The sequence below is a fragment of the Sylvia atricapilla genome, chromosome 12, assembly GCF_009819655.1.
Source record: "Sylvia atricapilla isolate bSylAtr1 chromosome 12, bSylAtr1.pri, whole genome shotgun sequence".
Taxonomy (NCBI): Eukaryota; Metazoa; Chordata; class Aves; order Passeriformes; family Sylviidae; genus Sylvia; species Sylvia atricapilla.
Genome location: NC_089151.1, coordinates 3,695,202 through 3,721,183, shown reverse-complemented (window position 1 = coordinate 3,721,183; position 25,982 = coordinate 3,695,202). Strand labels below are relative to the sequence as shown.

Below are 25,982 nucleotides of genomic sequence, written 5' to 3'. Positions count from 1 at the left end.
TCCCAGCACGGTGGTGGCACACACACACACAACCTGCCCGGCCCCATTGATGGGAGCAGCTCAAGCAGCGCTCCTCCCTGGGGCTCGGGAGCCGGGGAAGGCGGGACTTGGCCGGCTGCAGGTGCCTCTCCCCGCAGGTAAGGCCGAGCTCCGGGCGGCCGGAGCCAGCCCCACCGCTGCTGCCAGCCCCGGGGCCGAGATGGGCCAAGGGAGTTTGGCCAAACTCTTCCAGAAAAGGTGGCTCCTCCGCTTCGTGCAGAAATATCAGCCCCTGGGAAGCGGCGAGCCGGGAGAAGAGGTGAGGATGGCCTGAGTCCTCTTGCCTGGACTTGCTGCAATAGTTTGTGTGGTTGGGGTTGGTTTCGGGCGCTGTCGCTGCTGTGGCAGCCGGGGATGAGGCGGGTGTTGTTCTCCAGGCTCAGGGAGCCGTGGGGAACCTCGTTCCTATTGCAATAATCCAAAGGCACAGAGCTCGAGGCCCCGAATCGTGCCCAGGAGCACGGATCTCTGCTCTGAGGAGGATCCAAACTGAGGAAAAGCGTGGGAGAGCCTTGGAGCGCCGTGGGAGCTCTGGGAGCCTGGGCACAAGAGGGGAGATGGAGAGTAAGGCTCTCCTGTCCCCAGGGTACCACTGCCACCAGTGCTGTCACTGGCAGAGGGGCTGGGACCCCCGGGCTGGGACCCTCAGGTTGGGACTGGTAACCAGTGGCCAAGGAGAGTTTAGGCTCAGACCCCCAGAGTCCACTTGGAAATCCTGCTTTGCTTTCCTGAAAAATGGAATGATGAGAAAATGATTCTAATTTTATTTTTTTCCTGAAAAATGAAAAATGCTGCACTGGTGTCCCCTTCCCTGCCCTCTCACCGCCCGTCCTCGGTGCAAATGGAGTGGCCAGTGGTGGTTTGGGTGGCATTTTTGCTGTTCTTCTTGGGGTTTTTTTTGCCACAAAATCTTCCGGTCTGGGATTATCTGGTTATTTGCTCAGCACAAGCTTTCGTGGCTCAAGTCCCATTTTTCCTCCCACATGGCAGAGGACTGGTTGGGTGCTCTGCCACGTGAACCCCACTTGTCTGATTCCTTCAGCCCTCACTGCCATCCCAACGAGCTCCATCCACACACTTGGAGGGATCCATGAGCTTTTCCTGAGCTACCATTCCAGCTCATCCCCTTCCTGAGTCTTGCCTGTCCAGTGTGGGGTCACAGGGAGAAGAAAATGAGACACTGAACTCTTACCCTGTGCAGTGCATCGGGTGATGCTGCTCTGCGCTGCTCACCCAGAGCTCCAAATCCCAGGAAAAAGAAGATCTTGATGAGGTCACAGAAAATCTCTGTAACCTGGCTTGGTGGCAAGCTGAGATTTCTGATTTGCACGTAGGCAGGAGGCCACTGGCAATTAGGCTGGCTTGTTCTTAGGCTGCACCATTTATGCTGTGCCAAAATAAATAGTGACATGTATTTACTTCCAAATCGAAACCCCTCTTGAATTTCAGCTCTGGCCCTTGCAGAGAGTGGTCTGTGTAGAACAGGAGAGGGAGGTGAGGAGAGCTTTGGCATGGGGTAGGAAGTAGACAGCAGTGGCAAATGAAAATAAGAACTTGGTAAATCAAAAACTTATTCTCAGAGTATGATTTAGGCTGGTACATTACTCATTTCTCCCTTACTTGATGGCATTTTGCTTTTTTACTTGAAAATAGTTGCAAAGCATGTTCAACCTTATAAATATTTTGGTGAAAGCACTGTGCTGGGCCATAAAGGTGTGATTCCAGGTGATCTGATGGGACTCCAGGCAGGATAAATGCCCGAAGTGGGCTGTGAAGGAAAGCCCCAGTGCTGTCCCTCTGGGGTGATGGCCAGTTCACCTGTGGCCATGGTGTCACCTGGAGATGGCAGGGCACTCACCTGGCACATCAGAGCACACACCCAGCCTGTGGCCAGACTCTGCTGTGCATGCTTTAACTCCTTCTCTGCAGTGCCCCACTCAGAACCAGGGGGATTTTTGTGGGGCTGATTTACAGCTCATGAGAATTGTGTGTTTCCTGCAGAAATCTGCAAAGAGTTCAGCAAAGAAAAGTCAAAGATTTTATTTTTTTTTCTCAGCATCTCAGTGTGTGTGCACATGCACAACCACACGTGTCTGTGTGTGTGGAAGTGGGAGAAACCTTTGGGAACTGCTTCTTTACATCTCCCTTTCCCCCTGACCACCTACCAGGGCCACCCCCAGTGGGCACAGCCCAGGGCAGGATTCTCAAGGGGCTGCAGCTGGGGGCTTCAAACCAGCTTCACTGGAAAACCTGTGGCCTTAAAACAACCAAAAAACTATATTGAAGTCTGTATCTATAAGCAGGGGGACCAGATCTTTGTTTAGTGTAAAAAAATGTTGGATTTCTGTTGACAGATGTGCAAGAGGAGAGTGGAAAATTATGTGGGAAGTGCAGAAATCGTGGTGGTGGTGGTGGTAAGAAAGGGCTGGGAGCTTGGATAGGGAAGCCCAGCCCCTCCCCTGCAGGGCTGGGGGCTGCTCTAGGCTGGATTCTGGGTTCTGCCTGTTCCTGTGGAACATGGATCTTTTTGCCTGCTATGTCCACCCAAAAAAAGAAATGTAAAAGGCTTTGGAGAGAGTGGTTTGGTTTATTTATTGCATTTTTGGCGGGGATAAAGTTAAATGTTTGGAAGGGAGGCTGAATAACCCAGCCCACTCTGGATTGCAGGCCAGTAACTGGTCCCGAGTAACCTAAGACAGGGAAAAGAATATGCAAAGCCTCAGCAGGGGCAAAGGTGGGGGAAAATCCCGAGAACTGATATTTTGGGCTGTTTGCCAGAGTACACAAAAAGGGCTGTGTGCTCTGCAGAAAGCCCCATGCTCTCTTTCTCCCACACGGGCTCCTCAGTGGCACAATTGATGGATTGTTTTGGGATGAGGGATGCTCAAGTACCTCCGAGGTGGCTCCCAGCCACACCAGCTGCTCTTTACAGCCTCCAGTATCTCCTGATCTTGCAGAGAAATAGATAAACTGATAATTCCCCTTTTGTTATTTCTTTCTGCCCTGCTGCATGGAGCCTGTGCTCTTGTGCCAAAAGGATAAAGGTTATAGATGAAAATGGATATTGTGGAGAGCCCACATCTGCTTTGCTATGTAAATACAAAAGCCAGTAGTGCTCGAGGAGAGGTTTGTTTTTGAGGAGATTTGCACAGGACACTGCCTGGTGCCCCACATCCATGGGGTGGGATGGGATTGGGGCACGGGAGCTCTGCAGGTGCCCCACATCCATGGGGTGGGATGGGATTGGGGCACGGGGGCTCTGCAGGTGCCCCACATCCATGGGGTGGGAGGGGTTGAGACTCTGCAGAGGAGGAGCCCCACTGCTGCATTTCCAACCTGGGCACTTCAGGGGCTGTTCTGGTGGGGAAAATGCCACGTTCATGAGGGAAAATCCCTTACAGGTGTAGGCTCAGCAGGGCAAGTTAACTCATCCCAATAAAGCTGCTCCTGTCACAACAGCCCCTGGCTGCCTGGAGCAGGGAGCTGCCAGCATTTCTCAGAGAAACCACAGAAGGCTCAGACACATCCAGAGCCTCTGTCATTTATTTCCTCCACACCTTTCTGAAGGTAAATAGTTCTGATAGAGCCGGGCCCTGCTTCCCTTGCTGCCCTTGGGGACTGCAGGCATGTTCTCCTCGTGTCCGGGTCTCTTCCTGCCCTCCAGCTGCTTCCATTAAAATTTAAACTCCTCCAGGGCAGAGCTGTACCTTGATATCTGTGTGTGTCACCTGCAGCACAGGAGAGCCTGCAGAGGCCACATTCATCAGTGAATTCAGTGAATTCAGGGATGTGCCTGTCCATGGCAGCCCCGTGGTTTCTTCCCACCAAACCCTTCCACCTCCATAAGCGGCTCTTGGGATTTCAGTGTCTGGATGTCAACAAAGTTACAGGGAACTGAGGAGTTTGTACAGCCAGGCCATCCAAACGGGGATATAAATCATGAGTTTTAAACGTGGAAGGGGTATTTTTGTCTCCTCTCCAGAGGTCTGTTGGGGATATGTGGAAATAAGGGTGATGTCCAGTGGTAGGATGGCTCAAAAAGGGGAGCAGGGCTGCAGCTTCTTTGGGCAAAATGGGGTCACCAGCTGGAGGGAGCAGGAAAATCCACGGAGATCTTGGGGAAAATGCTGGGGGTTTGTAAGGGCAGGTTGTTCTTGGGACAAAATGGTTTTAAATGATCCCTGCCCAGACCAAGGGGGTCCCAGAAGACCCCTGTGCTTTTCCCCTGGTAGCAGGAGGGTGCTGGAATCCCTCGTGCTGGCAGCTGAGCTGTGGGTCAGGAGATGGCCATAAAAAGGGGCTGCAACAGATGGATCTGGCTAAAGCCCGTTCCAGGAGCAGGCCTTAGAGATGCTCTGAGCTCTCCAGAAGCTCCAGGACTGAAACCAGAGAGAACAGCCAAGGGCATCCTCGGCATTTGTGGTTTTCTGCATTTATGGTTTTCTGCATGTATCTCAGGCTTTAGATTGCAAAGCCCTGGATGTTCCTAGAAAGCTCCAGAATATCCAGGGGAGGGAAAATTCCCCAGATAGCACTGCAGGGGGATGAGCCAGACCTGACTGCATCCCACAGCAAACATTCCAGGGTGCTGGGGGCCAGTGCCAAATGCCTGCCATGCTCTCTGGGGGTTCCTTTGTTAATGAACACACACTCCTGTGCTTTATGAATGAAGGTAAAAAGGAATGGAACTCCCTCCTGCCCCTTGGGAAGGGTGAGATTTCTCCCTCTCTGTACTTAGCCTGCCACAGTGATCACAGTGCCTTTATCGTGGGCCTGGCAGAGATTTGGGGAATGCTGCTGCTCTGGGAAATGCATTGTAGAGAAGGAAGTGAAGGGAATTGAAAGGGAGGGGTTGGGATGCTGAGGGGTTGGCTGCCAGGATGGAGCAGGAAGGGTTCATCCTGCCTGGAGGCAGCTGCAGAGTCAGTGGTGGAGCAGAACAGCCCTGCACACAGGAGGGGAGATTTTGCTTTTCCTTCTGGCTCACACCTCCAGCTCACATTTTCAGTTCATTTATTATGCACTTCTATTCTGAACATTTTTTCATTTCATTTCATTCATTATGAACATGCTGTATTCATTTGTTATGTTCAGTTATTAACACACGAGGGGAAAGGTGTTTTCCCTGCTCTGAGCATCCAGTCTGGGCTGAGACACTGACACCTCAAACAGCACAAACCTTTGCAGATCAACACCATGAGCTTCTCCTTTTGCTTCCCCAGCTCATCCCAGCACCAGAACGTGCCGCTGGTTTTAAGGCTGTGGTCAGGATTAATTAGAGCTGCTATCACAGCATTGAGATTTGGGAAGTGATGCAGTGGCTGAAGGTGCCCAGCCGGCGAGGGGAGGGAAGGGAATGGGATTAAGGGAAGACTCAAGGAGGTGCTTTAATCAAGGAAAGCTTTAATTAACACTTCTCTCACCTAACGATGGCTTTGTGGTGTTTACACAGCCCCGAGAGGAGTGTGAGCTGAAAATAATCGAGCAGGAGAATGAGGTGGCGGTGCTGCCCCCGAAGGATGCCTGTAAATGCCACAAGGAGGACTTGGCCAGAGCTTTAAACGTAAGGATTTGTCTTTGGGAATGTGGGATGGGCCTGAGCTGCAAAATCAGCCTTTAATTGACTCGCAGACTCCCGGAGTGCCCGATCCCTCTGCCTTTTGTGGGATGGATCCTCTCCTTGGCTGGGCTCAAGGGTCCCCACTGTCAGGGAAAGTTTTAGTGCTTGGCTTTGGTTTGGTTTCTGACCTCAGGGTTTTTTAAATCCAGGCAGAACTGATTTTATCCCTTCTCATTTTGTTCCCTTTGAATTTTGTCCTATTTATTTTTGTTTTCACCTTAAATACACAGCACAACCAGAAATTACTTCTTCCTTTTACTAATTTAGATTTCTAATTTGTCATCTCTGATATAATTTCTCCCTTTTGGAAATGTATATTTTTTTAAAAATTAACTTGTGCTTACTTCATGGGTTTCTCTGGTGGCTGATGGTAAAATTGCATAGTTTAACAAAAATACATATTTAAACAGAAAAAAACAACAGACAGATTTATTTTTTCATATGGGACTGAGCCATGAAGATCTTGCCTAGTCTGCTGATGAGTGTTTAATATAAATTTGGCATAATGAGTTTTCTGTAAGTATAATATGGAATGTTTGGGTTGGGTTTGGGATTTGCCCCCTCTAGGTTGACTTACAGACTGGACTCTCTGAGTTTTCTGTGCTCCAGCGCCGCTTGAAACATGGCTGGAATGAATTTTCAGTCGAGAACACAGAGCCAATATGGAAGAAATATCTGGACCAGGTGAGGATTCTCTGTACAGATCCTCATTTCTTGGCAAAAACCAAAACCTGCCTGGGTTGCTCTGAGTGAGTGTCTGTATTGAAATATTCAGGGTTTCACCTTCCAGAGGCTGAGCCTTGGAACAGGCTGTGCCCTGGACACAGGGACTGCTCCTTCTCCTGGGAAAACCACTGTGAGGTCCCTTTGCAGCTCACTGAGGGTGCAGATAACATCTTCAAACAGAAATGAACCTTTTTATCTCCCCACAGCCCACAAATCAAATGCTGTAGATCATGGGCCTGATTGCTGGAGCACATTTATTCCCTTTAAGGCAAGTGATCAATCCCTGAAAGGTTTGAGCAGAGCCAGTGGTAACTGGAGAATGCTCTGATTTTGGCTATCCCACAAAAAAAGGGACAGCTGTGGAGCTCAGGGGGGTTTTAGGGTCTCTGCCAGGGATACACCAGTGACAGGTACATTTATAAATGGTGCCATGTGCTGTTGACACCCACAATTTCACACCAACTGCCCCAAGAAGCCAGGCAGAAAGTGAGATTTGCTATCTGCTTTTCCCCCAGCTGAGTTATCCTTGAGTTTTGCTTTTATTAACTATTTCTCATCAGTATTTAATGCATCTTTCACGTCTCTTTGGGAGCTTTTAACCAGACAAGAAGGGCATTTTTTTGTTTGGTTTTGTTTTGTTTTTTTTTTTATTTTTCATTTCCAGCCAGTGGTTTGACTGAACTTCTTGCTTAACCGAATCACAAGGATTTGAGTTGCTTTGAAAGAGTTCATTTTTATTTCATGGTTTATCCCTGTTTTTGATACGATCGCTATTCTTTAAGCTTTTGGTAATCATCACTGAACCCCTCCAAGGATTCTTTTATTCCTGATAAAAATCGAGGTGGTGGTTTGTTGTTGTTTTTTTTTTTTTCCTGCTCAGCCTTAAGAACCAGTTTCTCCTACAGGGACACCAAAGGGATTCTTTGGTGCATCTCTGATCCTCCTGCAACCTTTTGGTGCCTCTGGTCCTGCACCATTCACAGCCCTCAGCAGCCCCTTGCTGTGGCTTTTTCCAGCTGCTATTTTTGTAAATACCCCCTTTTGACTCGATTTTATAAAGAGAAATGGAGGGACTTTCACTTTTGGATCCAGGCAGGAATAAATTCAAACCCTGGCATCACCACACAGCTGTTGCACAAAGCAGGCAGATATATCTTTATCTATTTAATTCCCTTCCATCAATTCCCACATCAGTCAAACAGAGCTGTGATTCTCTCAGGTAGGAAAAAGGGCCTAAAAAATCTCTGTTTAAAAGTGAAACAAGTGAGCACCTGACTCCCTCAGCCCTCAGTCCAGCGAAGATTTGAGCAGATTAATTAAAGAAAAAATGAAAAAGAAGATGAAAGAGGATTTCTGGTTTCAGATTCTAAAAAGACAGTAAAGTTTTTGTTTGTCCTCACTGTGCATCCAAGAAGCTTTTGGAATCAGCTCTGCGCTGTGTGTCAGCAAAGGGGAGCAAAGCCTGTGCAAAAAGGGGAGAAGTGGGGGGATTTGTGTGCTCTGGTGGGAGCTTTGTCCTGCTGGTCCCCAAGGCCACCCATCACCCGTGGGGCAGGAACTGCAGAAACCTGAACACGTGCAAAGGGGGTCCCTGCAGAAAACCACCCAGGGACCCTCCCTGAGGGGACCCTCCCTGAGGGCATCTGCAGCCAGCTCAGCTCCAGCACCTCTCATCACATATTTTTCTTGTTTTCTCAGTTCAAAAACCCCCTCATCCTCCTGCTGCTGGCCTCAGCTTTAGTGAGTGTCATCACCAAGGAGTACGAGGACGCCGCGAGCATCACCATGGTGGGTGTCACCTGTCCTTTATCCCCAGGGTGGGTGTCACCTGTCCTTTATTCCCATAGTGGTGGCCCCTGTCCCCCATTCCCATGGTGGGTTGCCCCTCTCCCCCATCATCTTGGTATGGGACACCTGTTCTTTGTCCCCATGGTGGGTGTCACCTGTCCTTTAACCTCCATGGTGGGAGATCCCTGTCCCTCATCCCCACGGTGGGTGTCACCTGTCTCCCATCCACACGGTGGGTATCACCTGTCCTGCATCCCCCTGGCAAATGTCACCTATTCTTTATCCCATGTGTTTGTTGTCACCTGTACTTTGTCCCCATGGTGGGAGGCCCCTGTCCCCCCATCCCCATGGTGGTTGCCACCTGTCCTTTGTCCCCTGTGGTGGTGGCCCCTGTCCTGCCCCCATTTTTGTCTCTCAGTGCCCACAGCTGTAACTGTCCTCTGTCCCCAGGCTGTGCTCATCGTGGTCACCGTGGCCTTCATCCAGGTGGGTTCTGCAGAGCTCTGCTCCGTGGCTGTGGCCAGCAGGACAGAGACCAAGAGACCTCTGCTGTAACTTGGCTTTCCTCTCCCTTCTCCTTCCAAAGGAATATCGCTCGGAAAAGTCTCTGGAAGAGCTCAACAAGCTGGTGCCTCCCGAGTGCAACTGGTGAGATGTGGCTGCAGCAGGGGCTCAGCAGGGAGTGGGGCTGAGAGGGCAGCACCAATGGGGGAAGAAAATCATTCCAGAAAATTATTCCAGAAAATATCATTCCATAAAATTATTCCATCCTGCCATGCACAGAATGAGAACCTAGTCCCTGGAAGGGTGGCACTGTGAATGGGTGCAGCTCCAGGTCACAGGGAAAGGGGATGAAATAATCAGTGCTGATCAGAAATTATTACGATCTTTATTTAATTATTAGGAAAAAAATTAGAAAAAATTAGAAATAAGGAGTAAGCACCCTGTGGATATGAATAAATGCTAAGACACAGGTGGGTCCCAGAAAAATCCTGCTCCCCATCCCTGCAGCATCCTTCATGTCACTGTCTCCCCAAGCAGGAAAAACCTCACCTGTGTATATATTTTGTTGCTTTAGGGTAGCTTTTCCCCCAAGAGGACAGGCACAAAGCAACACCTGAGTGTAGGTGTGGGTGGGACAGGATTCCTGTCCTACCTGGGGCTGCACACACGTGTGGGGCACAGGCACAGCCAGGTCACAGACCCTGCAGCAGCAGCAGGGTGGGTCAGACACCGCATTCCCCACGGCTTTGATGTTGTTATCAGTGCTGGGAATTACAGGAAATGTTTTTCCTATTTACGTCTTTGCAAATCAGTTTCGTCGCGGCCAACAGAAATAAGTTGTGAGGCTCAGGGGAGCCTTGCCCTGCAAAGAGGTGTGGGGTTTTCCTCTGGTCCAAAGTTCACCCTGGAGCTTACAAACCTCACTGTTGGTTCTTTATTTATTTATGATATGACACCAGGAGCATCCAACTGCCTGGAAGGCTCCACTTTGAACGCGACACTGGAATGCCAGGGGTAATTCTAGCTTTAAAAAGCCTCTTTTTAGGTCCAAGAATCTGCAATTCATTATTTAAAGCACGAAAGCACAACTTCTAATTGCTCCTCTATTGTATAAACCACGTTTAAGTCACTTCTGAAATGCAAATCAGCCATAACCTGCCCATCTGTTTATGAATCAAACCAAGCCCAAACTGAACAAAATCCTCTGCTCATTGCTATGAAGATTTTCTGTTCCTATTTACATTGGAAGCTCTTTGGGGCAAGGCTTCTTGCTTTCTTGCCAGCCACATTCCCAAGCTTGCAGAAGGAATAAAAACCTCACAGCTGGTTCCCTTTCTGCTTTTTTTTTTCATTTTTTTTTCATTTGCCTCGTGTAGCCTAAGGGAAGGAAAACTGCAGCACCTTCTAGCACGAGAGCTGGTGCCTGGAGATATCATCTACCTGTCTGTGGGTGACAGGGTTCCTGCAGACCTCAGGCTCATTGAGGTAAATACAGCTGGGAACGAGCCTGGCTGGGAAATTCCTTGTCTTAACAGTGCCAGAAACACATCTTTTGAATTAGGTTACGGATCTGCTGGTGGATGAATCCAGTTTCACTGGAGAGGCTGAGCCTTGCAACAAGACTGACAGCGTGCTGCTGGAAGCTGGGGACATCACCACGCTGAGCAATGTGGTTTTCATGGGGACCCTGGTGCGGTACGGGAAGGGAAAAGTGAGTCCTGACATCACTGATCTTCTCCTGGGCATTAATTACATCATTGATCTTCTGCTGGGCATTGATTACAGATTCCTTTGGTGTGGGCATGAAGGAACTGGAAAAGGTGAATGACAGAGGGCAGGTTAGGTTGGATATTAGGAAGGAATTGTTCCCTGGGAGGGTGTTGAGGTCCTGGCACAGGTGTCCAGAGAAGCTGTGGCTGCCCCTGGATCCCTGGAATGTCCAAGGCCAGGTTGGATGGGGCTTGGAGCAACCTGTGATGGTGGAAGTTGTCCCTGCCCATGGAAAAGTAGTTAGGACTGGAAGATCTTTGAGGTCCCTTCCAACCCAAACCAGTCTGGGATTCTCTGGTTTTTTTCACCTCCATCTCTCTTTTTCCCATTTTCAGGGCGTGGTCATTGGCACGGGTGAAAATTCCCAGTTTGGCGAGGTGTTCAAGATGATGCAGGCTGAGGAGGTAACACAGTCCCTATCTGGGGAAATTTGGGATGTCCTGGATGAAAGCTTGTGAGCAGGAGCAGTCCCAGGAGTCAGTGCACTGGGACCAGCTCTGCTTCTGTCACAAAACGCCCGTGTGAGTGAGGGACAAGTGGCTGACAGAAGGACAGGACAGGCTCTGTCTGTTGGAGGGCTGAGGGTGGGAAAAGCACAAGGGACCATGTACTGACAACCAGGACTGTGTGGGTCACTTGCTCTGGGCTGACCCATCATCCTCTGCTCCCACACAACCACCAAAGAAAAACCAACAATCTCTGATTTTTGCAGACTCCCAAGACACCTCTGCAGAAGAGCATGGACAGGCTGGGCAAGCAGCTCACCCTGTTCTCCTTCGGGATAATCGGTGAGTGGGATGCAAGGCTCACATTTGCATGGCTGTGGAATTTCTTCGTGCCCCAGGGCTGCCCTTCCTAAAGCACTGCTGGCTCTGGGTTACCTGGACTTTGGGGCTTCCAGCAGAGACAGCAGGAGAGATTTGGTTGAACTAAAGGAGAGATCTGGGTGCCCTCACTGCGTGTTTAGTTCTACAGCAGCTTCTGCAACAGGTTTAGTTCTACATCAGCTAAAACAGGTTGGAGATTTTTTTTCATTCTTTTTTTTTAATCAGATTATTTGCCCTCCCAGGTTTGATAATGCTCATTGGCTGGTTGCAAGGGAAGCGTCTCCTCAGCATGTTCACCATTGGAGTCAGGTGAGCACTGGAGAGCCCTTTTCTCTTTGATTCCTAATGGAATTCCCTGTTCAAAGCAACGGATATTTCACATAAGAGAACTTGAGTAAAAAACCTTTCAAAAATGCATCTCATGCCCTGGCAAAGTTAATGTGAGGTTTAAACAGAGTGGAGAAAACCAAAACCAAGCTTGAGGGTTTATTTAATTTTAGAAACTGTTATCCTGAAAATCTTCACTGGCATCTCTGCCTCATCCTGCTGTGAATGGCCTTTCCTATCTGTGCTATGAATTCAGTGGGAGTGTACCAACAGCAAATATTACTCTTTCCTGTTCCTACAGGATTTATATCTAAAGAAAGGAATGCACATCTCATACAGCACAGAAAAGCATGCACACCACCTTTAATCAAACACAATTTTAAAAAGTGAAATTTTCAGTAGTGCCCATAAAACCTCTTAACTTGGTGTTGTCATGGCTCTAAAATCAATTCTTAAGAAAAAGATTTTAAAAAGGGTTCTATGGAAATAATAATAAAAAAAAAATCCTAGGTGAGGAGACAACAGAGGAGCCAAACTGACTCAGTGCCACCTTCCTGTATCCCAGGGGGATGTGGTGGCAAAGAAAAGTGGTTAATCCTGAGTTTTGGAGGGCAGACTATGGTTTTTTAAAGTCTCCTGGATTACATTTTGCACATGCCTAGAAACACTCAGAGTTTCCCAAGGAATATGAATACTGAATATACAGACTGTGGCTGGATTTTTCCAGCATATCAGGTGATGCAGGTTTTGAGGGTGGGGACATTTGGGGAGCTTGTTTTGTCCCCCACATGGTGGGGTAAGAGGGAAGGTGAGGGGCTGCACATGGCCAGGAGCCAGTGACTGATGTGTGAGCCCTGAGGCCAAGGAATATTCATCTCCCATCCCCAGAAAGTTAAATAAATGAAATGAAATCCAGCCTCTAAACCCCTGCTTGGCCAGAAATCACTGCTCTTTGGCCATGTAAAGAAGAAGAAGAACTGTTCTGTCAACATCCTCCAGGAAAAGGTTGAAGGACTGGATAAATATCCTGATTTTGTATTGACAGTGTGCCAGGAGTGCCAATGGTTAACCCCTTCAGACCCTTAGGAAAACTCAGCCCCTTTGGCACCCTGGGCTCAGTTCTTGTGGTTTGGGCCCCGTGCTGAGGCTGTTGTGTCTCTGCTGTCCCCAGCCTGGCCGTGGCTGCCATCCCTGAGGGCCTTCCCATCGTGGTCACCGTCACCCTGGTGCTGGGAGTGCTGCGCATGGCCAAGAAAAAGGTGATTGTGAAGAAGCTGCCCATAGTAGAGACCTTAGGTAAGGCTGCAAAGAGGCCACATGGGCTTGGTCACCTGCCAGGCTCCAAAATCTGAGCTGGACAGCCACAGGTTGGCCTCAGGAGCCTTGGTCTGATCCAGAAAAAATAAATTTGGAATGGGCTCACTGGGAAAGAGTGACCCACTCAGGATTAAATACATTTTCTACCCTGTGTTTCTCACCCTTTTCCCTTGTTTTGGTGGTGTGAACACAGGCACATGCTTGGAATGGTGCAGCCCAGCCCACGGGGAGCAGAGCCCCTCTGCAGACACACATTGGGTTAAAATCTTTGTTTCTCCTTCCTCTCCATGCTCTGGGATCCTCTTGCAGATCCATCCTGGCCACTTCTTCAGTGTCTGGCTACAAAAAAAAAAATCTCCCAGCCCCTCAAGTCAAGCTTGGCAGCACAAATAAAGGCATTTATCCTTCTGCAGGTGGCCATCTCCCTGCTCTCCAAAAAGTCACGGGGAGAGGGACAGAGGGGACCTTGAGAAGGCATCCAGCACATCCTCACAGCTGTAGGGCACAACGAAATGGGATAGAATTGTTCTTCCACCTCCCCTTATCTTTAATTTGCCCCTTACTCCCAGGTGGCTGCACTCCAGGCTTTGCTGCCCTGCCCTGGGTCAGGGTAGCAGGGATATGAAGGAGCAGACACGGTGTCTATTTATCACCACTCATTAAATGCACGATAAATACCGAGCCTGGTCCGTGCAGTTCCCAAAACCTGCAGCTAAAACCTGTCCTCTTAGGAAACACTGCTATTGTTTGAGCTGCCCTTGTTTGTTCTGCAGTTAAGGAATCTTATCACCCCGATTTTATTGTCCCTGCCCTGACCCAGGACATCTGAAACAGCTTTTCCCTCCTGAGGGAATTCGTTCTGGTAGGGCTGCGCCCACAGAGGCGGAACTGCAGGTGCAGAGAAGGCACAGCCAAAACTGCCTGCTAAAACTTCTGAGAAGGAGAAAAACAATCCTTTAATTATCAAGAACTAAAAATAAGGCATTGGAGGTCACAGCTTTGCTCTCTGCTAATCCCTCAAAGGTGTGATTCATTTAATTGCAGCCCAATCTGCTTTATTTTCCCTGCAGGCTTTTACCTGGAGGTCATTGTGCTTCTGGGGTCGGTGCCTGAGCACTGTGATCACCTGCAGAGCCAGGGAAGACACACTCGGAAGGAAGCTAGAGCCTGAACCTTCTTTTGTATTAATTTCCTCCCTTCTTGGGAGCAGAAACTATCTGGAAAGTGATGGCTCTGCTGATTTGCCCTTTGGTGGTATTTTGTAAATGGGCTCTGGAAAAATATGCTTTACTGGACCAGGACAGGCACAAAGCAGAGCAAAGGGGCAGTTTCTGCTCTTAGATGTCGATCTTTGAGGATTTTTTGTGAGAGTCTTTAGCCCATCTCCTCTCACAGAGCCTTGGTGAGGCAGGGAAGGGCTGCTATTCCTGATTTACACAAGCAAGGCTTCATTGGCAGAGTGGGAATTGGGTCTGTCCTTTTGGAACAGAGCAGCTGCTCTGTTGTGTGATTGCAACTCAGAAACGCTGACCAAGACAGTGTGACCCTCTTGAGGTGCCCCTACCCCACCTCACACCCAAATGATGCTCCCAGTGCCCCAGTGTGCACTCAAATCCTTTCCTCCCCGATTAGGAAGTTCATCCACTTCTTCATCTTTCCTCTCTTTCACCGGCGCAGTTTCAACACAACCATCAGTGAAACTTTTTCTCCCTCCTCCCAACCCCTGGGCTGCGTTATTTCACCTGCTCTGACCCAAACCATCCCACCCCAGGTTGCTGCAATGTCATCTGCTCCGACAAGACGGGCACCCTGACTGCCAACGAGATGACAGTGACACGGCTCGTGACCTCGGACGGCTGCCAGGCAGAGGTGGGGACCAGGAGCTGACCCTGCTGGAGTCCAGCAGCACTGCATCTGCCTTGGGTTCACTCAGACCCCAGCGAGGGAGGCTGGCCCAGCCTCAAACCAGCAGTTTCTTGCACATTTCTTAAAGAGAAGGGATTTTTTTGGGGGGCCCTGGGGACAGAGGTGGGGCTGAGGGTACAAAACCTGTTCAGAGATGTTCACTGGCATGACCTGCTGTTCTCTGCATTTATCGTAAATACTGAAAGCTGCCACTGACCCTTGATGCTCCATCTCCTGTAGCATAAGAGCAGCTTCATTCTCTGCTTGGTTCATTCCTCTCTGTGCAAAATGAGGGGAAAATGCAAAATGTGAGGCAGAGGAGACAGGGAATAGGCTCACTGGGACAGAGTGACCCACTCAGAATTAAATGCTTTTTCTACCCTGTGTTTCTCACCCTTTTCCCTTGTTTTGGTGGTGTGAGCACAGGCACATGCTTGGAATGGTGCAGCCCAGCCCACGGGGAGCAGAGCCCCTCTGCAGACACACATTGGGTTAAAATCTGTTTCTCCTTCCTCTCCATGCTCTGGGATCCATCCTCCTGCAGATCCATCCTGGCCACTTCTTCAGTGCCCACTGTGCACTCCATCAGGAGGACAGGGCTGGAACCAACCCAGTGGTGCCACTGCTGCCAAAGCTCTGCAATCATCTCTCCCCTGAGCTGCAGAAGACTCCTGGAATCACAGCAAACAAGTTCCCTATAGGACAAACTGACTTCTTTCATCCCTAAAAAGCCATTTTAATGTGATATTGTCACTGTCTGGGGCCTTTTCCTTTAAGCATTGCTTTGAGAGAGAAAAAGAACCCCTGCACTCCTTGAAAATGAGAATTTTCTTGAGTGCATCCCCCTTCACACATCTGCATCCAATCCTGCCTGCCAAAGGGGAAATTTCCCATCTCTCTCCCCCCCCCTCAGGTCAGTGGTGTGGGCTACAATGGAGAAGGAAATGTTTATCTTCTGCCATCCAAGGAGATCCTTAAAGAGTTTTCCAACATCTCCATTGGGAAACTTGTGGAGGTAAGTATAAGTGATGAACCAGCTTGTCCTAGTTACGTTCAATTTTCAGCTGCACAAATAACTTTGGATATTTAGCGTGGAAAAAAACCCACTTTTGTAATTCTAAAATGGACTGTCTTGCTAAAACATTCCCATGGAAAGACTGAGTGTGATGGAATTCCTAAAGCTTAGCAGTGAAGGGCAGTGATCATAATGCAGGGAGAGACCACAGCCATCAGCTTCAGGAGTCAATGATATTCTGAATAAAAATACAATTCTAGCAGAGTAGAAACCAATACATTTTACCCTGTTCAGGTTTTTAATGTGCAGAGATTCTAGACATTAGCCAGCTACACAGTCAGTTTATAAATTTATTGTGATGTTCTCTGGGTTTCGTGTCAGCTTTACATAAAATTTTGAACATTCAGCTGTAGGCTAAAGTGGAGTGTTTGGGTGGTGAAATGATTTGAGCTGGAATCTCAAATGGAGATTATGTCCTGGTTTATTCATGCTGCACATTAGAAACAATAGCAGGAGAGACTGAGCTTTCATTTTCATGATCTATCAAGCTCATTTGCTATACCTCATGTTTTCTTTATGTTAATTTATCCAAAACATAATATTTTACCAAAATATCGGTGTATCTCATGGATTAAGTGGCTTTAGAAAACACAAGGAGTGATCTCAAGTGATGCTGCTGCGGGGAAACCTTTCCCCAAAACTTTTGGGATGTGGCTCCTTTCATTCCCCAGTCCTCCAACATTTCATTTAAAGAGATGGAAAAGCTGTGACTCCAGTGAAGCTGTGACTGCAGTAATGACAGAAATAGCCCCTGTAAAGCTGTCCTTCTCTCCAGGCCGGCTGTGTAGTCAACAACGCCGTGATCAGGAAGAACAGTGTGATAGGACAACCCACAGAAGGAGCCCTCATTGCCCTGGCCATGAAGGTAAGAGCCTGAAAGTTTAAATTTTTCCTGCAATTCAAATAAATAAATGAATGAAAAGCTGGATTTGTGAAGCCTGGCAGCAGAGTGAGGCTGCTTTAGATCCCCCAGACTGGTTTTAGTCCTCCCTTGTCTCCCCTGCCCAAGGTGACAGATGTTGCCTCTCCCAGTCAGCCTCTAGTCGTGCACAAACACTTTCCTTGAGCTCCTGTGCTGACAGCAATCATTGTTTGGCTGGGTTAGTCCTGCACTTAGGCTGGGTAATGCATTTCTTTTGGGCTCAGACAGAACAGCCTTTTTTATATTTCCTGCACGTGCCAATTAAGGGTCCAGGAGGGAATACAGGAGTTAAAAATGGGCAGGAACAGTCCAGGCCACACTGCATGGCAGAGGGTCACCCTCATTTTGGGTCAGCTGCTGGCTTTTACCTTTTCCTAGTCATAGTTATGTAAAACAAGATGTTTTTATGAATATTGCATTTACACACCTGGGCAGAGCTGTGAAACACCTCAAGGGTCACCTCATCAGTGTCAGCAGCCATGGCCTCAGCCCTCGGGTGGGCTGTGAAGCACAGGAGGTCCCTGATGAAATGATGCCCCTGCACACATCTGATCTTACCTCCTGCTTTTAAAGCTCCTGACTCTAGCAGTGAAATTATGATTGTTAATTTTTTTTTCTTTTTAAATAATGGCATTTTGTTTGCCTGAATCTTGAGTTAAAGCCTTTCTCCTGCTCTGCAATTCAGTAGCCAGGCAAGAGCAGAATATGAGGGAGGCTGTCTTTCCTATTTTTCTTTTCTTTTCTTTTGGTTTGGTGGGAGTTGGGGACAAACGCTGTCAAAAGCAGCTTCCAGTCTCTCCCAGTTCACCTGGAACACCCACACACTCTGCTGGAGCAGGAGTCTATTGATTTAGGTTGAAAGGTTTTGTTGTGAATTGTTTTTTGAGTGTAATTCATCAGGAAATAATTCAAAACCACATCCACCATTGACCATTCTGTTATTTGCTATTTCCTTTCTTCTTTCAAGTCGAGTTGCTGGGAAATAACCCAGAAATCTGCTCAGCCCATTGCTTTGCCATAGGTTTAGAGAATCAACTTGATCCTCCTTTGACCCAAAGCCTCACAAAAAGGCAGGGCAGCTCCCTAATTCTTTAAAAATTTATAAGGAATCAAGCTTCAAACTCTAATTTAATTTATCCCATACTAGGAACACCAAAAGGAAAAATAAGGGGTTTAAATATGAATTTTGCTCTCCTCATGTTTTCTCCTGAGCTGTGTGGTATTCGACAGCCTGAAAAGACACAGTCAACAGTCAATCCTTGTGATATGGAAAATATATCCAGGTTTTTGGCAATGTCCAGCCTCACAGTGCTCTTTTTGTTTTACCTTTCTTCAGATGGATTTAGCTGACATAAAGGACATTTATGTAAGGAAGAAGGAAATTCCATTCAGCTCCGAGCAGAAGTGGATGGCTGTGAAATGCACACTGAAAAATCAGGTAAATCAGGAATTAGCTGACATAAAGAACATTCATGTAAGAGGGAGGGAAATTCCATTCAGCTCCGAGCAGAGGTGGATGGCTGTGAAATGCACACTGAAAAATCAGGTAAAGCAAACAGAGGCAGGGGCTGGTTTCGTGTTTCCAATTGTGCACCTCAACAATGGGCATGAAATGCTATCTCTTCAGCAAATAACATTTTCAGGAGTTAACTATGTTGGGAGAACTGGGAGCAAACCTCAAAATTCCCAGCTTGGGTGGATTTTTAGCTTGTAAAACTGTTTGAATGGGAGGAGAGAATACTTCTCATACCGTGTTTTGAGCAGGAAAACAAAAGCTTTTCAGAGATAACTGACGGGAGAGAGAGGTCTGGTGTTTGGTAGAAAAGGTTGGCCCTTTATCCCTTACTGGGTTAAGGAGGTCATTTTGGCTGATGTTATGCTGTGGTTTAAAAACTCACCAACCTTTTCATTACCATGATGTCTGTGAGGGCTGAACATGAAAAATGGCCAGAGCAAAAATATCCCATCCTATCCATAATAAATGCTCCTGGGCATCTCTCGAAACAGGTAAAAGAGGAAACAGGATCTTTTCTACCTACCATTAAAGACTTAATTCATTTAAAATGTGCTCTTTTTTTTGGATGAAGTGTGTTCTCTCCTTGCTTTAAAGGATCAGGAAGATATTTACTTCATGAAAGGAGCATTTGAAGAAGTCATCCAGCACTGCACCCTGTACAACAGTGGTGGCATCTCACTGTCCCTCACGCCCCAGCAAAAAGCCCTCTACCAGCAGGAGGAAAAGAGAATGGGCTCCTCAGGACTTCGAGGTCAGTCCTTGCTGCCCATGTCTCTTAAGATGACAGGTTATATTCTCTGTTGTGGTCAGGATGGGCAGAGGCTCAGTCCTCACAGAATCACAGAATGGTTTGAGTTGAAGCGATTTTAAAGCTCATCTCGTCCCATCCATGCCATGGCTGGAACACCTTCCACTGTCCCAGGGTGCTCCAAGCCCCATCCAATGTCCTTGAACATTCCAGGGATCCAGGGGCAGCCACAGCTTCTCTGGGCACCTGTGCCAGGTCCTGCCCACCCTCACAGGGAAGAATTTATTCCTAATCTCCAGTATAAATCTCCCTTGTTTCAGATTAGCCCTCAGTTCTTAGCATCACTTTCATGATCTTTTTCCAACACTTGTTAGAATGCCAAGGGCTGTGTCTTAGGTCTGCTGGTCTACCTTTTTCTTTTTTTTTTTTTTTTTTTTTTTTTTCCCTGGGTTTAAACTAGTGCGTTTGAAAGCAAGAAACAAGCCCTGGAAATGTGAATGTCTCTGTCCCATGGAGTGCTGTGATTGTGTGGGATACACTCAGGGTGCTGCACTGCAGAGCTTTGTGCTGGGCCTGATCTAAGCCCTGCTCCACCAGGTTTTGTTTTTGGAGCAGACAGCAACAAAAAGCCACTTTGAAAGGAGTTCCAAACATGGATTTGGGCGCTGAGATTTCTGTTTGAAGCTCGGTTCAACCCTTTGTTAGGCCCAAATCTCTCAATCTCCTGATCCCAGCTGCCTGTCAGTGCACAGCCCACGGGAGTTCTATCCACGTGTCACCTCCATCACCAGAAACATCCCCTCAGCAACACCTCAGACTTCCACACAGTAACAGACACCACTCCCAGGTCGTAAGGAGATGAGGACAAGCCTTGGCAGCTGCATCTGGAGGATGGTGTAGTTCATGTACAGATTCTCCCACCCCATGTCCTGTGGTTAGGAACTCCTGTGCAGCGCTTGATTTACAATATCCAAATCATCTGCCCTCGTGGCATTGGCAAATTGCTGCTCTGAAGGGAAGTGATTAACTCAGGCAGCTGCTGCAGCTTTTAATTCCATCATCAAAGCAACACTGACATGAACCCCTGGCAAAATATCCTTGAGTGATTTAAGGGTGATTGAATGATAACGGGTGTGCACCAAGAACAGAGAGAAAATGTTCAGAGCCTGAGTGTTTACATGATGGGAGTTTCATTGGTTTAGCTGAATTTACATTTCACATTTTTAGTTTTTTTTTAAAAAGTGTAAGTTTTTGCAGGAATGCTCTTGTTTAACTTAGTAGTTTAATAGTGTCTGGTTTAGCAAAACACTGTCCAGATTTAATCTGTCTGCATTTAGGGAAGACATGGTAGACAGCTTAAAATTAGAAAGAAAGGAATCCTAAGAGAAACATGTCAAACAGAAAAGCTCTCATTCAGAGGAACTATTCTTTAGTGGGCTGAATTTTTGTGTCTATACAAGATCTGATTGTAATGACTAAAGATCTGCTTTTAATGACTTTTCTGCTGGAAAACAGGCAATTTAATATCTTCTCTAAATATTCCATTTAAAGCATGAAAATACATCATTAACAGTTTCCTCTTGTCCTCTTTTTCTCCCCTCTGTTACCAGTACTTGCTTTGGCTTCAGGTCCAGAACTTGGCAAATTAACATTTCTGGGTCTGGTTGGAATAATTGATCCCCCAAGGGCTGGAGTGAGAGAAGCTGTTCAAGTGCTGTTCGAGTCTGGTGTGGCAGTGAAGATGGTCACTGGAGATGCCCTGGAAACAGCCGTGGCTATAGGTACCAAACTTTGCTGCTTTCCTGGGGGTCTGTGGTAACATCTGTCACATCATTCAAGTGCTTTTTTTCCCTCAATCATCAACTTTATAATAATTTTTGTGTGTGCAGTAGAAGGCTTTAAAGGTCACTGAGTTTTTGCTTTTCCACTGAAACAAACATTAAGTGGAGTATAGAGCAGCTACAAACTCTGGGCCAAATTCCAGTAAATTGGTTCCACTATTTTAGCACCAGGAATGGCAAAAGCTCAGTGTAAGACTCTTAAAACACACAGATAGCATTGATAGGATTATAGAATCCACTGATATTTAGAGTGTCAGTGCCTCTTTTCTTTGCAGGACAGAATATTGGTCTCTGCAATGGGAAGCTGAAAGCCATGTCTGGGGAAGAGCTGGACCAACTGGCAGAGGCAGAGCTCTCCTCCATTGTTCAAAATGTAATGGCTTTGATTGTGTAAAAAAAAGCCTATTTCCAGTAGCTTCCATCTAATATGAGATTATATTTTGTCTTTTTTGTTTGTTTTCCAGGTTTCCATTTTCTTCAGAACAAGTCCGAAGCACAAACTAAAAATAATAAAGGTACTGAGGAGCCTCTGAAATTCATTGCACATCCCACAAAAACAAGGGGGAGGGAGCCCCAGTTCTCTGGATGATCTGGTCTTCCCCAGCAGCACCAGGTCAAACTAAAGGACTGTAAAACCCCAGCCAGAGAACTTGGCACTGTTTCTCTGAAGGTATTAGCTATGGAATTGGACTTGATGATCCTTGTGGGATCTTCTATGGTTCTATTTTTCTTGCAAGTCTGTGCCTGGGCGTACAAAAAAACCTAGTGAGGTATTAGCACTATAACATCAGCAGAATGATTTCTGAGGGTTTTACCCCCCTCTTCTAACTTCTGCTGTGGTTGTGAGATTCTCCATATTCCTGAAAAAAAACAGTCTCCTAAATTCTTGGTCTGAGCTTTGTCCTCAGTATGGTGCCGAGTCTGTCCTACCCTCAGAGTCAAACAGAGCTTCTGGTCTTTCGCTGCAAGAAGAGTAAAGCAAACAGTGCAGAGTCTGAAATTGCCAGCCTGGCTTTCCATGTCCCCTCCCACAGGCCTTGCAGAGGGCTGGAGCTGTGGTGTCCATGACAGGGGACGGTGTCAACGACGCCGTGGCGCTGAAATCCGCCGACATCGGGATCGCCATGGGACAGGCGGGGACGGACGTCAGCAAGGAGGCTGCCAACATGATCCTGGTGGATGATGACTTCTCAAAAGTCATGTAGGTTTAGAGGTTTTCTTACTCTTCAGCTCCTTTCTGGCTACCCACGGCAGGAATTTCATTCGCAGTTGCGTGAGGAGGCTTGGGAATGGAAGTGGAGAGCCACAGGGTGGCTCTGACTTGTCTTTAGTTGTGTCCATGGCAATGACTTTCCTTCCAAGTGGTGCTGACCAAGCCACCTTTCAGCTGAAAGCCCTGGTTTCTCATTGCTGTAGCTACCTGGGGATCTGAGAGCACCTAGAAGTTGGGTAGATTAGAGCTTTCTTTCAGTCAAAATTTGGACTCGGTGATCCTGGAGGTGTTTTCCGACCTTTATGATTCTACCTCGTTCTCTGCCTCATGCAGGAAGCTCAGAGGAAAAACATAATTTGCAGTGCTCTGTTGGTTCATGACAACAGAGAGAGTGGGCAGGGTACAGTGAGTCTATAAATAGGTCCCAGGCCTGCTTTATGAACCAAAACGGGGCCCAGGTTTTCAGATCTACTCATTGATAAAGGAATTGTCAGTTAGAAGCTGCACTGACAACCTCCTCCTGGGCTGGGCTCTGGCTTTCCACTGAAACAAGGGCTACAAAAGACAATTTGTGTTTTGAGTGCCATGGGGAGCTCAGTGTAAAACTGTGTGAGTGCTCTTGACTTAATAAACTCCCTTCTCCCTTTCAGGAATGCAATAGAAGAGGGAAAGGGAATATTTTACAACATAAAAAATTTCGTCCGGTTCCAGTTGAGCACGTAAGTTCCTGTTTGCTTCAGCTCCTGTGAAAGCACCTTGCGGGTGAGGCCCTGCAGAGTAATGTTCTGTGCTTTGCAGGAGCATTTCAGCTTTGAGCCTAATTACCTTGTCAACAGTACTCAACCTACCAAACCCACTCAATGCGATGCAGATCTTATGGATCAACATCATCATGGATGGGCCGCCAGCACAGAGGTATGGAGGAGTCCACTGAGCAAAATAATCTTGGGTTTAACGGGTCTGAACTTGGCCTAGGAACACAAACTGTTGTGATTCCTCATCAATCATCATCAGTGGTTCAATGAGCTGCACATTTGCTCCCTCCTGGTCTTTCAAAAAGCACTTCACATTTACTTGAGATTTTCTGCATTTTCCTGTTTTATGGTGGAATCACTTAACTATTCCATTTTTTAACTAGGAATGGCTTGTTATCCTGAAAGCATCACCTGCTGGTAAAATGCCCAGGGAATAGTGGGGATATGCCCCAAAATCACAAGACTTAGGAACCTCATCCAACTGCTAATTACAACTACAGCTAAATACAGTTACAGTTTCCACATTATGCACACTCCCACAGTTGGCTGTCACTCTGGGGTGGGATACTGGTCTGACAATCTAATGTTATTTTAGCAGCTCAATATGCAGAAAAGACCTTTGGTATCAGTGTCATGATCAGTGACATTTTTGGGGCTTATGTCACCTTGCTTGAATATTCCTGTTGTGTTCCAAAGAATTGCATCCCCCAGCTCCATCCTGGTTTCTCAGGATGTCCATTTTGGGACACCCTGCATGAATTAACACGATCTCTCTGCTTCTCTTGGAGGCAGTTTGGGGGTTGAACCTGTTGACAGGGACACCATCAAGCAGCCCCCCCGCTGCATCACAGACACCATCCTCAGCAAATCCCTGATCCTGAAAATCTTCATGTCAGCACTCATCATCATCAGTGGAACCCTCTTCGTCTTTTGGAAGGAGGTGAGGGAAATCTGCTCTGGGATCTTGTTTCCATCAGGGCAGGTGGAGCACACAATGAGGGCACTTTCTGAAGGACATGAGAAGGACTTTCTGGAATCCATCCCACGGGGAAGGAGGACCAGTGTGGGCAGAGGGCTGAGAAAGCAGGGTCAGCTCCCAGCTCTACTCCTACCTCCCTCTGTTACCTCTAATTTGGTCCTTCCAATATACAGTGGGAAACATTTTACTTGATGTGGCATCAATACTTTAAGGGACTTTTCATCTCAGACTTTCCATTTTCCCAGCAGAAAATGCCAAGTACAATGGATTGCTGTTGGTACTTGAAGTTTCAGTAATTTAATTCAGAATGTTCTTCACTCGAAGTCCACATCAGTTTAAGAATTTAAAACACAGTTGATAAGATCATAGACTTTAAAATTATCAAAGAGAACTGAATGCTACCTATAATAACCAGAACTACATTTACTCCTTTGTTTTACTACCCTTGGATTTGACTGGCCTCATTAAAGAGAACATTTAATTCTTCTATTGAATTGGCATATTTCTGTAAGGTTACACTAACTCCTGAATTTTTGTGTGCTTCCAGAATCCAAAAGGAGGCATAACTCCTCGAACCACAACGATGACTTTTACCTGTTTTGTGTTTTTTGACCTCTTCAATGCCCTGACATGTCGCTCTCAGGTGAGATGGCTCTGTCAGCAGTAATTTCTTGTCTCAAATCACAAACATAAACATTAGAATACCAGCATTTTGCATAGTAAGGGTTTTTAAATGTTATTTAAAGCAGTATGTTTTTTATCAACTTTTTATATAGATAAAATGATCCATCGCAGTTCAAGTGCAACTATACTTTCAATTACACAGCTCTAAGTTAGTGTTCATGTAACTTAAAAAGTAATGGAGATGAAATGTAAAAAACAGGATGACATTTAGCTCCAACAGAGATTGGGAAAAGTTACTTTTAATTTTTTTCCCCTTTTCTAGACAAAGTTGATATTTGAAATCGGCTTTTTCCGAAACCGCATGTTCTTGTATTCCGTGCTTGGGTCATTTTTGGGACAGCTGGCTGTTATCTACATCCCTCCACTGCAAAAGATCTTCCAGACAGAGAATTTAGGAGTGTTAGGTAAGTAGCAAAATAAATAATGGTTTATTGTTTTTTCTTTTCCCATAAAGTTTCTTTAGAAAGCAGATGCTGTTCCCAGTTTGCTCTATTAGCTCCCAACACATCACTACTAGGGGAAATCAACCAAGAGCTCTTATCTCTGTGTATTTACACAGAGCTGTACCCAAATAGTAGTAGTATTTAATACTATCCCAGTTTAGATGCTGAATTTTGATTTACTGCACCCAAATGAGAGTAAATGGAGACATGCCAAGCTTTTCCAGCTCTTTATGATGATATTTCCTGGATCATTATGCAGACACTCCTTTTGGAAAGAGACGGGTTAAACTTCAATTTCCCAGCTGAAATGCAACAGAGATTTTAATTTAAATCAGCAAATTGCACCCTACCACACCGTGTTACATCTACATTAAGCTGTTGTGATGAGCAGGGGGCAGGGATCCCAAATGATCCCTGTTTCCACCCTCCAAGGGGACTGTCCCAGCTGTGGGTGGGTGGCCCTCTGCTGCAATGCTGTCTCTAATTCTCAGCTGGCAAGGGCACGTACCCAGAGGTTCAGCAGCACAATTCCCAGCTGCAGGAAGGCTCTGGGCTGGGATTCCTGCCCAGCTGAGCTCGCCTCCACTCTCTCCTGTCCCAGACCTGCTGTTCCTCACCGGCCTGGCTTCCTCAGTGTTCGTGGTGTCCGAGCTGGTCAAACTCTGTGAGAAGCGCTGCTGCCCCCCAAAGCACGCGAAGGCGCGTCACAACTGACTGAGACTGCTCTGAAACACACTCAGAACAGAGCTGTGCTGCTGGATAATCCCAGCCCAGAGCTTTGTGACCCACACAACCTTCCTGAAGGCACCCAAGTGCAGCTGTACCAACAGTCCTCACACCAGAGACTCCTGTACTCACTCCTGAGCTGTCTGCAGAAACCTCCAGAGTGGCTCCTGGTTTGAACCAAGAGCAGGTGTATTTTTGTAACACTGATCTGTATTCCAGAAGGCTGTGCTAGCCCCAGACAAAAGAAGTTTCACACC

The 25,982-nt window shown here is 47.1% G+C and overlaps 1 protein-coding gene across 1 annotated transcript; it reads left to right on the top strand.

Moving 5' to 3' along the window:
* Nucleotides 1–199: 199 nt before the first annotated feature.
* Nucleotides 200–25,942, top strand: ATP2C2 (ATPase secretory pathway Ca2+ transporting 2). Its single transcript, XM_066327321.1, has 27 exons — nt 200–298; nt 5,492–5,602; nt 6,227–6,343; nt 8,084–8,173; nt 8,624–8,659; nt 8,760–8,821; nt 10,054–10,162; nt 10,239–10,388; nt 10,783–10,851; nt 11,160–11,235; nt 11,517–11,583; nt 12,773–12,897; nt 14,690–14,787; nt 15,737–15,838; nt 16,674–16,763; nt 18,157–18,258; nt 18,931–19,087; nt 20,695–20,865; nt 21,201–21,298; nt 21,390–21,440; nt 21,960–22,126; nt 22,789–22,857; nt 22,937–23,053; nt 23,686–23,833; nt 24,420–24,515; nt 24,819–24,960; nt 25,601–25,942. Exons 1-27 carry the CDS (start codon nt 200–202, stop codon nt 25,711–25,713), a joined length of 2,832 nt encoding a protein of 943 aa, XP_066183418.1. The 3' UTR covers nt 25,714–25,942.
* The last annotated feature ends 40 nt before the right edge of the window (nt 25,943–25,982 follow it).